At 36.6% G+C, this 14,329-nt stretch overlaps 1 protein-coding gene across 1 annotated transcript in view; it reads right to left on the bottom strand.

The window, feature by feature from the left end:
• LOC132545645 (uncharacterized) overlaps positions 1–13,332 on the bottom strand; it is a 28,356-nt gene extending 15,024 nt beyond the window's left edge. The window contains exons 1-4 of the mRNA XM_060209341.1: positions 13,222–13,332; positions 3,857–4,002; positions 3,131–3,248; positions 1,036–1,056 (exon numbers count right to left, since the gene is read on the bottom strand). Coding sequence (XP_060065324.1) covers positions 1,036–1,056; positions 3,131–3,248; positions 3,857–4,002; positions 13,222–13,332 — 396 coding nt within the window. The remainder of the gene's footprint in view (positions 1–1,035; positions 1,057–3,130; positions 3,249–3,856; positions 4,003–13,221) is intronic.
• Positions 13,333–14,329: the final 997 nt, after the last annotated feature.

The raw sequence follows: 14,329 nt of genomic DNA, 5'->3' as shown, positions 1-14,329 counted from the left end.
AGAAAGTTTTGTAGTGTATTAATTAAACAAATCCAACACTTAGTAATTATTTAATCATATTAATTAAATATTATAATAAGGAGTTGCTTATCTTTCTAACCCCTATGAGTGATCCTTATTTCATATAACAATGGTCCATAACACCAAAGATTAAGCTGTTCAATGTAACTGAATTGAATTCATATGAAGAAAAAAAATAAAAGGGACATTCTGTTGGTTTCATGAATTACAAATGAGAGGGGGAATGATCTGTCTCTCTCTGAAATAGAAAGACTTCGATGACTTAGCAATAACTCGGCAAAATTTATGAGAAACATGAAAGTTAAGCACAAGCAATCAAATGGAACATCTATGAAAAGGACTGGACATTTCCACACAAGCAACAGCAATGCATTTACACAGTCTAAGTGTGTTTTGTAGGGCTGGCTTTCCATCAGCTTTATTCCCTGTGATCACACATTTTCCAAAAATTCTACATGAATTCTGCATCAATTAAATTCATTCACTTACAGTCTGGCAAATTCCAAATTTTCAGCAGAAAATAAAAGCACAGAATAAATATTAAAATGACACAAAAAAAATTTGATTTGAATGACAATGCATGTACATGTAGCTGATGAGGATTTGTGAATGTATAAATATGTAGGACTGGTTTGATTAAGGAAGTATACAGACACAGACAGACAGACAGACAGACAGACAACAAGAGTAAAAACCAAAAACCCCTTCACTGTGTAAACATGCATTATAAAATTGTCCAATGCTTGAAATTCTGCATTGGATTAGAAAAAAACTTTTTCCTCCAAAAATTAACTAAATTTAAGATGATCTACCAAATTCCACAATAGAGGATATTTTATACAGACATTCAAAATTTAGCTAACTTGATTTAATTGACTTAAGAAAAATTGAATCCAATAAAGTTATTATTGGTTATAAATACATATATACAGTGAAAGGGTTGTTTAGATGGGGGTCTACATGTGGGGTCATGTGATGTCACATCTCTCTCTGGCCAATCAGCCAACAGCCTACCTGGTCAAAGTCATCCTTAGGCTGTGGATAATAAACAAAGTGTTAACAATGAAATATATCTAGTGTTCTCAGTTTGTTTAGATTGTCAACAATAATCCTCAAACTCCTGTAAACTTCCCGAATTAAATGTTCATGATACCATAGTGAACATCAAAAATCCTAAAAACACATCAAAAGTAAAAGATCTGACCTCCTATATTGTTATCTTTTTAGCAACTGTCCGGATCCTTGATCACAATAACATAGCTTTATTTAAATTTTTAAGTTATTATCTGATTTAATTTAATTTATATTTCCTTGTTTTAATTTATCTAAATCTTCGAATTTAATTTCAATTACTGACTTTAAATCTAAACAGACTTTTAACACCAGATTATGTGATATTATTTAAGGCACATTCTTCCTAAGCCATATCATGAGGGCATGATTCTGTGTAAAATAATGTCATAAAGGCATAATTCTCCATAACATAATGTCATGAGGACAGCACTCTCCTCAAAACAATGTCATGAGGTCATAATTCTCCTTAAAACAATGTCACAAGGACAGCACTCTCCTCAAAACAATGTCATGAGGACAGCACTCTCATCAAAACAATGTCACAAGGACAGCACTCTCATCAAAACAATGTCATGAGGACAGCACTCTCATCAAAACAATGTCATGGAAGCAGCACTCTCCTCAAAACAATGTCATGAGGACAGCACTCTCATCAAAACAATGTCATGAGGACAGCACTCTCCTCAAAACAATGTCACAAGGACAGCACTCTCATCAAAACAATGTCATGAGGACAGCACTCTCATCAAAACAATGTCACAAGGACAGCACTCTCATCAAAACAATGTCATGAGGACAGCACTCTCATCAAAACAATGTCACAAGGACAGCACTCTCATCAAAACAATGTCATGAGGACAGCACTCTCATCAAAACAATGTCACAAGGACAGCACTCTCATCAAAACAATGTCATGGAAGGACAGCACTCTCATCAAAACAATGTCACAAGGACAGCACTCTCCTCAAAACAATGTCATGAGGTCATAATTCTCCTTAAAACAATGTCACAAGGACAGCACTCTCATCAAAACAATGTCACAAGGACAGCACTCTCATCAAAACAATGTCACAAGGACAGCACTCTCATCAAAACAATGTCACAAGGACAGCACTCTCATCAAAACAATGTCATGAGGACAGCACTCTCATCAAAACAATGTCATGAGGACAGCACTCTCCTCAAAACAATGTCACAAGGACAGCACTCTCATCAAAACAATGTCATGGAAGCAGCACTCTCCTCAAAACAATGTCATGGAAGCAGCACTCTCCTCAAAACAATGTCACAAGGACAGCACTCTCATCAAAACAATGTCATGAGGACAGCACTCTCATCAAAACAATGTCATGAGGACAGCACTCTCATCAAAACAATGTCATGAGGACAGCACTCTCATCAAAACAATGTCACAAGGACAGCACTCTCATCAAAACAATGTCATGAGGACAGCACTCTCATCAAAACAATGTCATTAGGACAGCACTCTCATCAAAACAATGTCATTAGGACAGCACTCTCATCAAAACAATGTCATGAGGACAGCACTCTCATCAAAACAATGTCATTCACTCTCATCAAAACAATGTCATAAGGACAGCATCTCATCAAAACAATGTCATAGCACTAATTAAAACAATGTCATCATTCAGGACAGCACTTCATCAAAACAATGTACATGAGGGACAGCACTCTCATCAAAACAATGTATAAGCACTCTCATCAAAACAATGTCATGGAAGCAGCACTCAAAACAATGTCAGGGACAGCACTCTCATCAAAACAATGTCATGAGGACAGCACTCTCATCAAAACAATGTCAAAATTTGAAGAAAGCACTCTCTCAAAACAATCTCATGAGGATTAGAGAAAAAGATATGAAATTCTGCAAAACATCATGCAGATAAGAAAATATTCATGGTTCTTAATTGAAACAGGTGTTTAACTCTCTACTGGTGAGAACTGTATCCAATCACATTGTTTTCCTGTTGGAAAGTTGGATATCAGGGTACCTGGCCCCTGTGACCATACTCACCTGCTGAGCACTGAAGTAGCCGCGAGCACCCCGTCGTAGAACATCAGGGTTAACATTGTTTGGCTTGTCCGCTATGTCATTGAGCTTGGAAATGCTAATTCCACCATTGCCATTGTACCTGCAAAACACAATCACTGGAGTGTAACACACAACCACTGGAGTGTAAACACAATTACTGGAGTGTAACACACAATCACTGGAGTTAACACACAACCACTTAAGTGTAACACACAATCACTGGAGTATAACACACTATCATTGAAGTATAACACACTATCACTGAAGTATAACACACTATCATTGAAGTGTAACACTCAATCACTGGAGTGTAACCCACAACCACTGGAGTGTGACACACATTCACTTGAGTGGAACACACTATCACTGAAGTGTAATACAAAATCACTGGAGTGTAACACACAGCTATTGGAGTGTAACACACAATCACTGGAGTGTAACACACATCTATTGGAGTGTAACACACAATCACTGGAGTGTAACACACAGCTATTGGAGTGTAACAATCAATCACTGGAGTGTAGCACACAACCATTTGACTGCAACACAATATCACTGGAGTGTAACATACAATCACTGGAGTGTAACATACAATCACTGGAGTGTAACATACAATTAATGGAGTGTATGTTGTAAGAATGGAAAATACTTTTTTGTAACAGTGAAATAGACATGACAGTCATATAGAGATAATTATATAGAACTTACTGATTGGGAGAAAGGTGCTCTATAACAGAAACCTGTTGACCGCCAATTATTTTGGTTCCAATCACTGGTGTGTTTGAGGTACCGAACGGTGCTGTGAGACTGGTCAGATTCTCATAGGTACGAAAGTCAATCCCACCTTGTTCACTCTAGAAAAAATAAAACATGATGATAAAAATATAATTTATAACTCTAAAATTTCTCAGCGTGGTTCTTTAGAAGTTTTCATGGTTGTCTGCACTGAAACATGACCTACAAACATGTCACACAAGTAAACCAATCAAATCAATGTTAGAAATCAGGTTATATTACACTATTTATAAGCTGAAAATACACTAACAATTTGAATCCACTCCCAGAAACAGAATATCAAACGTTTTTCTTTTCTTTTCCACAGAAATTAATATATCTACAACAGTAAGTCTCTTGTGAAAGACAAATGACAGAAGGATGGACCTTGTGAAGGCTAGAAACAAAGACAAATGACAGAAGGATGGACCTTGTGAAGGCTAGAAACAAAGACAAATGACAGAAGGATGGACCTTGTGAAGGCTAGAAACAAAGACAAATGACAGAAGGATGGACCTTGTGAAGGCTAGAAACAAAGACAAATGACAGAAGGATGGACCTTGTGAAGGCTAGAAACAAAGACAAATGACAGAAGGATGGACCTATATGTTTATGTTACAGTGCTCTTCATGTAATGAAAACAGATCTTGTACAGTTACGATTCGTAACCGAGTGTGTGATATTTAACCAAGTTTACATGATCGAGCTTTTTTCAAATGCATAAAGGAATTGTTCTGTAGAGGTGTACAACATTCAGGAACAATAGGTCAACTATCACAAAGAGTTCTCAGCGATGACATTCTCTTATAGACAAAAACACAATATACCAGTAACTAAGTTTCCTACAATGGTCTAATCATCTGTGTTTAATTTGTTTTCAAATGAAATGTGATTAAACATGGCTACTGGTGATAGAAATCAGTGAAGTGTTTACATAGCAGATATGGAAAGTATAAAAGGGTTCAATGTAAACGAAATAAACCTGGGTAAACATCGAGATTTATAAATGGGGCATTCTTTAGATGTAATGTGACTGGGTCTTGCTGCAAGCTTAATCTTTCCTTTGGAACAATTCCTGGTTGACAAGAACCATGCAGTGGAGTTTTAAGGTAGTAACTCATGAGGAAGGCAAGATATTCAAAACCATAATCAATAAGGAATGTGGTAAACATTTTTCACAGGGAAGTTCAAGTCACTAATATCACAACAACTTTTAACGTAAAAATTTTTTTTTTTTTCAAAACTCTGAAATGTGATTGAACAGGAAAGTTCCACTAGTTACCAGAAAAGCTAGTTACTAAATAAATATCGCTCCATCACTTGAAACAAAACTTTATTATTTTTTTTTAAAAATGAATTCAGGTTAGTCCATTTTACCATTTTTTACCTGATGTAAGTGACTTGGATAAACAAAGTTCTTTATTTCCCAAAGGCTTCCCACAACTACAAGAATGTTCTTGGAACCAGCTTTAACAAGGAGTTGTCTTTGCTAAAAATCAATAAATGACCCTAACTGTCAAGTCTCACACTTCAAATCTTGAAAAACTCACTCTATCTGAAAGTAGATTTTGTAAACAAATGTTTTGCATCTAATAAAACAAGAAATTAAAATAAATCCAGGAATGATGATTTGAAGTTACATTGTACAGCATAGAGGCATTACAAAATAAATCGGAGTGACATTAGGGACAAACCGGGCGATGTAATTTACTGGGAATGAGAGATAATGTAACTGTCAGATTAGGAATATCTATTTGGAGACTGACTACAAGTCAATTATTAGGAACAAGGAACATGTCTGCTACCATATTGACTAAACTCACATACCTATATCAAGTCTGCTTCATACATTGTTCATAATGTAGTAACATTTATCTGACTATAAACACACACACCTATATCACGTCTACTTGATCAGTTATTGATGATGTACACGGTAGTAACATTTATCTGACTATAAACACACACACCTGTATCACGTCTACTTGATCAGGTATTGATGATGTACACGGTAGTAACATTTATCTGACTATAAACACACACACCTATATCACGTCTACTTGATCAGTTATTGATGATGTACACGGTAGTAACATTTATCTGACTATAAACACACACACCTATATCACGTCTACTTGATCAGTTATTGATGATGTACACGGTAGTAACATTTATCTGACTATAAACACACACACCTATATCACTCTACTTGATCAGGTATTGATGATGTACCTAGTAGTAACATTTATCTGACTATAAACTCACACCTCTGTATCACGTCTACTTTATCAGGTATTGATGATGTACCTAGTAGTAACATTTATCTGACTATAAACACACACACTCCTATATTACGTCTACTTGATCAGGTATTGATGATGTACCTAGTAGTAACATTTATCTGACTATAAACACACACACCTGTATCATGTCTACTTGATCAGGTATTGATGATGTACCTAGTAGTAACATTTATCTGACTATAAACATGCACACCTATATCACGTCTACTTTATCAGGTATTGATGATGTACCTAGTAGTAACATTTATCTGACTATAAACACACACACCTATATCACGTCTACTTGATCAGGTATTGATGATGTACCTAGTAGTAACATTTATCTGACTATAAACACACACACTCCTATATCACGTCTACTGGTACTTTATCAGGTATTGATGATGTACCTAGTAGTAACATTTATCTGACTATAAACACACATCTATATCAAATCAGTACATGAACACTATTGTTGTTGATGATTTAACAATTTTCACAAAATTGTTTCAAAGTACTTTCAAGTGTGACTTATTTGCAGGTATAATTTCTATAAATGACCACATTTTAATGGCATGTTTTTGATGTGGTTGATAGGCACATTAACAAATACAGATCTATCCTTGAGCTCTCTTGAACCTGGACTCAATAAGAATTTAAACTAAAGTCCTGAATATGGTAACAAAGAATTAGTATAGCCCAATTCAACATATCTCTGTGCCATTTGTTCTTTAAGAGCTAATAAATATTTGGCCTGTACGTGTTCATGTGTGTCGGTCTGTTTACAGAGCTATGAAGACAATAGCAGGTCAGACAGCTGTAGTCTATAGATATGTACATCTTAATTACATAGTTAACTATACTCAATTAAACACAACAATAAATGCTTGTCAATTCAGAATGTTTAGCTGTGAGTTGACTATGTATTACAATACATTAGCCCAATAAAGCTGTAGCACCTCAAACTTTGTCAAATATTGTTGAAAAAATTCCCTCGTTGTGGAAGAAAAGTTTTTGTGAAAAAATGCTTATATATACTTTATATATACATATATATATATATATATATGTATACATTCAACTTTAGAAGCCATATTTTTAAATATCATTGGAAAAATCCTTAAAATTAAAAGGATTGAAAAAATATTAAAAAGAAAAGAATATTTCTTTTTACTCCCACTATACCAGAAAAAATGTCATGCAGTAGAGCCAAAAGCTACTCAGTATCACATGTACACAATATTCCTGATCCATTCAAGAATGGGTTAGATCAGTCAGTGCTTAAATGCATCAGAAATTGATGGTGTATAAACACACATTTATTACATGTCTCTATGACTTTAACACCCCTCTTCACAAAAGTATTCAAATATTCATTTTAAATAAACTAAGGAAATGTGTTATATTTTTTGTGAAATAAAACCCAGATACTTATGCATTCAAAAGCAGTGTAAATCTGTTAATATCGTTTAAGTTGGTTGTTTATTTTCATATCTCTTATGTAAATGTTTTGTGTATTATACATCTTGACAATTTACATGTATCAAGGACATGTGGCTATAGTGCTTATATGTACCAGGTACCAAGTGTTAAGCACCAAGGAGTCTCAGTGCCTATTTTGTAAGACAAACTCTTATCAAGATATTGGGTACAATTGGTTGTGGAACTACAGAACATAAAAGGGTGATAAATGGTGTATGTACGGTAGGATAATAGGGCCGTAAACTTTTTTTGTGAGATTTGATGGACTGAGTAATTAAAGTAGATTGAAGAATTAATCTCAATTATGTAAATTATGGATCGAGAAACCGGTGTTGGCTCTTTGTAATCTTTCCCTTGCCCTCCATGCCAAATTCTAGATCTCAGGATCCAGAAAATGGTGACGGCTCTATAAAAAATTTTCCTACATGTATCTCTCTGACAAGCCATCCCAGATTTCAGTATACAGAAACTGCTGTATACTCTACATAATCCTGCCCCAGTTCTCCACGATGGTCCACTTTGGATCTCAGGATCTCTATGTAATCCAGCCCTTCTCTACATGGCGGCCCATTCGAGATCTAAGGATCCAGAATCTCTACGTAATCCTGCCCTTACTCTCTATGACAGCCCACAAACTCTATGTAATCCTGCCCTTACTCTCCATGACGGCCCACAAACTCTATATAATCCTGCCCTTACTCTCTATGACGGCCCACAAACTCTATGTAATCCTGCCCTAACTCTCCATGACAGCCCACAAATTCTATGTAATCCTGCCCTTACTCTCCATGACGGCCCACAAACTCTATGTAATCCTGCCCTAACTCTCCATGACAGCCCACAAACTCTATGTAATCCTGCCCTAACTCTCCATGACAGCCCACAAACTCTATGTAATCCTGCCCTTACTCTATATGACAGCCCACAAACTCTATGTAATCCTGCCCTAACTCTCCATGACAGCCCACAAACTCTATGTAATCCTGCCCTTGCTCTCTATGACAGCCCACAAATTCTATGTAATCCTGCCCTTACTTTATATGACAGCCCACAAACTCTATGTAATCCTGCCCTTACTCTCCAGGACTGCCCACAAACTCTTATGTAATCCTGCCCTTACTCTCCAGGACTGCCCACAAACTCTATGTAATCCTGCCCTTACTCTCTATGACAGCCCACAAACTCTATGTAATCCTGCCCTAACTCTCCATGACGGGCCACAAACTCTATGTAATCCTGCCCTAACTCTCCATGACAGCCCACAAACTCTATGTAATCCTGCCCTTACTCTATATGACAGCCCACAAACTCTATGTAATCCTGCCCTAACTCTACATGACTGGCCACAAACTCTATGTAATCCTGCCCTTACTCTCTATGACAGCCCACAAACTCTATGTAATCCTGCCCTAACTCTCCATGACGGGCCACAAATTCTATGTAATCCTGCCCTAACTCTCCATGACGGGCCACAAATTCTATGTAATCCTGCCCTAACTCTCCATGACAGCCCACAAACTCTATGTAATCCTGCCCTTACTCTATATGACAGCCCACAAACTCTATGTAATCCTGCCCTTACTCTCCATGACAGCCCACAAACTCTATGTAATCCTGCCCTCACTCTCCATGACAGCCCACAAACTCTATGTAATCCTGCCCTTGCTCTCTATGACAGCCCACAAACTCTATGTAATCCTGCCCTAACTCTCCATGACAGCCCACAAACTCTATGTAATCCTGCCCTTGCTCTCTATGACAGCCCACAAACTCTATGTAATCCTGCCCTTACTCTCTATGACGGCCCACAAACTCTATGTAATCCTGCCCTAACTCTCCATGACGGGCCATTCTAGATCTCAGGTTTGTTTACTTGTATTGATTTTACATACATCTAGCTACTCCAGTTGCTTCTGAATACAGCGTTAAAATTTATTGACAAAAAATATCAAAATTAAATCAATACTACACATACAGAGAAGAACTGGAAATTCTAAACAATCACTTAGCACAAGCAAGTGTTGTTCTACAAATTAATAAATATATGTGAAAGTTTTCTGTTATACAATATAATCCCTGTGTATATGTAAAGGTAATACATCTCTCGACAAAATACCTTCAACAGGTACAGCTCTACATCAATACCCGAATACCAGTAAAGCTAACACACAACTCCTCAACATTAACTCTCACCAAACTACAACAGGCAAAACTTAACACTGATACCCGAATACAAGTTTATGACATATGCATCTCTAAACTGTGTCTTCAAAAAATGACAGCATCACGTAGTACAAGAAGGATGTCACGGACAGCAAATAATACAATGAAAATCACTGTTTATTCTGTATGTTTTATACAACAAAATGCTTAATATCAACAAAATCATATTCTATGCCAGGATTAAATACACTTAAGTGACACATGTGCTACAACACATTGCATTGTGCTCCCTCCCAATACAAGCATGATTTATACAAGTAAACACATACACCTAAATGACACACAACAAATTGAAAAATCTTGTCTGTAAAAACCTTGATTTACCATAATTCATTGAGATGTAGAAGGAGGACGAAATATTAAATTGGATGTAGAATCACTGACTGGTCAGTCTACTGGCTAAAGAATCCTAGTCCAGTCGATGTAATCCAATGTTTACCTAGGGAAATATTTGTCCCTAAAATAATACTAGCGTTCCTGTACAAATTTGTCCTGTACAAGGCGACACAGGTTAACACAAGGCCAAGATATAACAGTGGGACATTTAACTAAATAATGACCTGTTGTCGCCGAGTAAAGTCTTGGTAACAAATGGATACATAAAGTTTTTCTTATCGTCTCCAGTCCTAACAACCACAAGGAAACGTGTTAGTTAACGGGCGTAAAAATTTACCTATGTTAATAAAGTGTAAATCGTTAAAAATTAATTACCCATTAATAAAACACCTTCATTGTACATTTAAAATGTGTGATCTTCCGGCAAATATTTAATGTTAGTTTAACGATAATAATCTTTAGCAGTTAACAGTTCCTGTGTATTGACCAATATCAAATGTTTACATATTTCATATAATTATCTTCCTAAGATTTGACAGTAATTTCAATGATGAAATGATTTCTTTACAAAGTTAACATAAACGCACAGAGTTTACTGGGTCAAGCCTTGTTCCATTTAATAAAAACTTGTATAAATATTAAACAACCCATTCTTAAATCCATGTCAGCAAAGGTACCTTTGGTGTTTGAAAAGAATTAATCTGTAGTTATTAAATAGATTTCACAAATACCTTATGTTTACTATAACTGTTGAATATGACTAGAAGCCCTAAACATCTGAACCAAGAACTTTCATCACTTGTATAATGAATAGTTAATGAAGGCAAGCCTGCATCAATTACCAATTAACATATCATCATTACACAATGATTATATACAATACTACATCGTAAATGTAGTAGACCAAATGATTATCCGAAAAACAGATCCCAGTTAATTTAACATTACAGAGGCTGTTCAACCTCACTGACAGGCAGATGCTACTGAAGAGTGTATCAAATATTCAACTTCATGTGGGAATTGGAACGGATAAATATTCAACTTAGTGTGATGTCATCCACATGGCAATATTTGGTATTAAATTATGCATGGTAGTATCATATTTCTGGAATGCTGACATGCTATTTCAAGCATATACTATCACCACAGATGTCAGGCTGTGTGTAAACGTTATCAATGTAAAACTCTGGCATCATCTTACAGTACATTACTGAACTGCTTCATAAAGGTAGATATGACACACATGTAAAATATTTGGAGCCCATTTATTTTTCTCCAGTATGACCTAAATATGTTTTTAAAACAATGATGTTATGGGATTTTTCTGTTCATTTGTGACTATGTTAGCCATTTGATATTTTTCACGAATCTAAACAAATTCAGCATGTAATAATATGTCACCAGAGTGCAGACTTAAACTGACCAGGAGAAACTGAAAAACACTCAGTCATGAAAAAAAGATGGAACAGCCGTCTTTGAATTGTTTTAAAATAAATAAGAATGTGAGAATTTATTTAATGATATATTTTGTCGGACATGGTAAAAGTGAAAAGTGGCCTCATTTAGAATTTTGAATATATCCTTAAAAACACCAATAATTATCAATAATGAATATTTCAGGTGAAGAATTTGGTGAAATTGAAATTAACACTGGAACCTTCCATAGGCTGGTGACTCAATTACCTAATATATATTTGTCATTAAAGACATTCCCTTTGATGTTCTGGGTGTCCTTCCCATTCATCTCACCTTCACCTGTTGGTGAGAAAGGTGGATCTTAACCTCTCTGGAAAGATGGTTAAGTTAGCAAACATAAGGCATTCAATCCCACCAACAAGGAAGGGGGGTGGGGGTGGGGGTGGGGGTAAGCATTTATTTTTCTCTTATCCTGCTTGCTTTTTTAGGTACTCATGTGTTTTTTGTTGTCCCAATGATTTGCATCCTTAACCCAATTTAATCGTGGACGTGGCATCAGTGAATTGTTACTGTGACATCATATCATTGTCCCGATAGGGGGAAAATCCCTGTCACAACACTTGGGTGAGACAAGGAAATCTTGGACAGGTAAAAAAAGTGTGGATTTACCTGTCCAGGGTAAGAGAAATACTGATCTCTCAGTATGTTGTGACTGAAAAACTTCTTGATGTATAAATATCAATAACTATTTAAACCACTAACTAAAACTCAAAATTTTCCAATTTTGTTACTGGTGATTAAGTTCCTATTCAGCCTGAAAGACCATATTTCGATCCGACAGAAGGCTTCTTCATCAGTATTTATCCTGTCCAGACAATCATGAGAAGACCCCTCTGAATAACACTATATTTTTTGATGAGAGAATCAGGATGTTGTGAGGACTTATAAATTCTATCACCACTCACCCGTAAAGGATAGCCTTTTACAGCCTGCCTGGGATAAACTTTATCCATCTGATACAGAGGTAAAGGCATTGGTAGTCGTTATAGTGACCAGACCTGGTACATCAATCCATTAAAAACATACATCTCTACAGCAACTAGGATAAACATCGACAAGTTGAGGTAATATTCCGTGACATGATGGTAAAGTTTTCAGATCTTTATTGAAACCTCTATCATGCCGTGCGGGCACCAACTTACAAAGGTTCATTGTTCAATCGCCCAATCAGGACACAACGTGGGTCATTGATACGGATTAATTTGTTGATGTACCGTTAATAGATGGGGCTCATTTCAGGTATAAATGTCTCTCCAATACATCTTCAAAAACTGGCTTTGTTCTCTAAGCTATTTACAGATCTGGCATTTCTACACAGGTTGGTGTGTAACTGAAAATGATACTGCAGACCTGACAATACGTTTCACAGACAAAGCATTACCAAACAATGGTAGTATTGCTAGGTACAAAAAAATGGAATTGGCCCATGGACAAATAAACAAGTTAGAAATCAGGCGAGTACCTTTTGACACAGGCCAACATAAAACTAGATTTGCGTACCTTATCTTTTAAGATTGGTGGTGGCTGCCTCTGCTTGTTAGCATTTATCCTTTCCCGTCGTCTCTGCTTCCCTTCCCCGGGCAGAGGTTCATCCGGCCACACCCAAGCCATCTCTTATGATAATACTACGGTTAAGATGGACAGATAGTCCACAGGCACCAGTCTTACTCTATCACCAGTGAAACAGATACACGTCCTCGGTCCTTCGACTTGTATCACCGTGTCGTCAAGTCCCTCTCAATTACACCATTTTTATTAAAATTCAAATGCTTAAACTCAGCTATAGCAACCACAACTCCCTCTGCCCTTTGGTTGGCTACCTTAGGTGGACTGGTGAAATGTAAACTTTGTTACGGCTGGCAGTAAGTGGTAGGTCTTTCCTCTGTCTATTGGCACGAGGAGATGTTGACAAACTTAGTCTTTGACAAACACTTGAAGGACTGTGTTGTTGGTGTGGTCACAGAGTTGCCTATCCATGTATATATTTGTGTGTGTGTCAGTATATATCACACCTTACACCTTCGGTTCTCCTCCACATGACACACTACATAACCCAGAGGACAATAAATGCGAGATTCATCTGATTGTCAAACCAATTGATTTTGGTGAAAGAAAACTAACCCATGCAGGCCATGCTTTGAATTTGATAACGGTAGTGCGATATTTATGTAGCTGCCTGACATTCATACGTTAAAGGTATCTATTGGTCTATAAAGAAACCCAAAAGGAAGATATACATAAGTAAACTCAAACATGACCTTAGTGGTGTTCATAGCAACGGTAGATTAACATTCACCCTGGGACCATCGGTGATGACATATTTCTGTCAGAGGAAAAACTTATCATCAGTAATAGTGAGAGCTATAGCAAATCAACATATCAACATATGCCATTTAAATGCTGAAAGACACAGGTATCTCTGCTTCATGTCCTGTCCTGCTTCTCCTAGGGCCTTTGTAAAGGTACCCACACCTGTATTCAGGTAAATATTTCATCTAGCATGCCGAGAACTTATTCAGTATCAACAGCGGTTATCTCAAGAGTAACAAACCCATATATAATCAATTATAACCAGAAAACGTAACTCCAGTACAGAATGGTTTCTCGA

Source organism: Ylistrum balloti, unplaced genomic scaffold (assembly GCF_031769215.1).
Source record: "Ylistrum balloti isolate Yb309-2 unplaced genomic scaffold, AGI_CSIRO_Ybal_v1 Utg369850, whole genome shotgun sequence".
NCBI classification, from domain to species: domain Eukaryota; kingdom Metazoa; phylum Mollusca; class Bivalvia; order Pectinida; family Pectinidae; genus Ylistrum; species Ylistrum balloti.
This window is presented reverse-complemented; position numbering and strand designations above follow the sequence as displayed.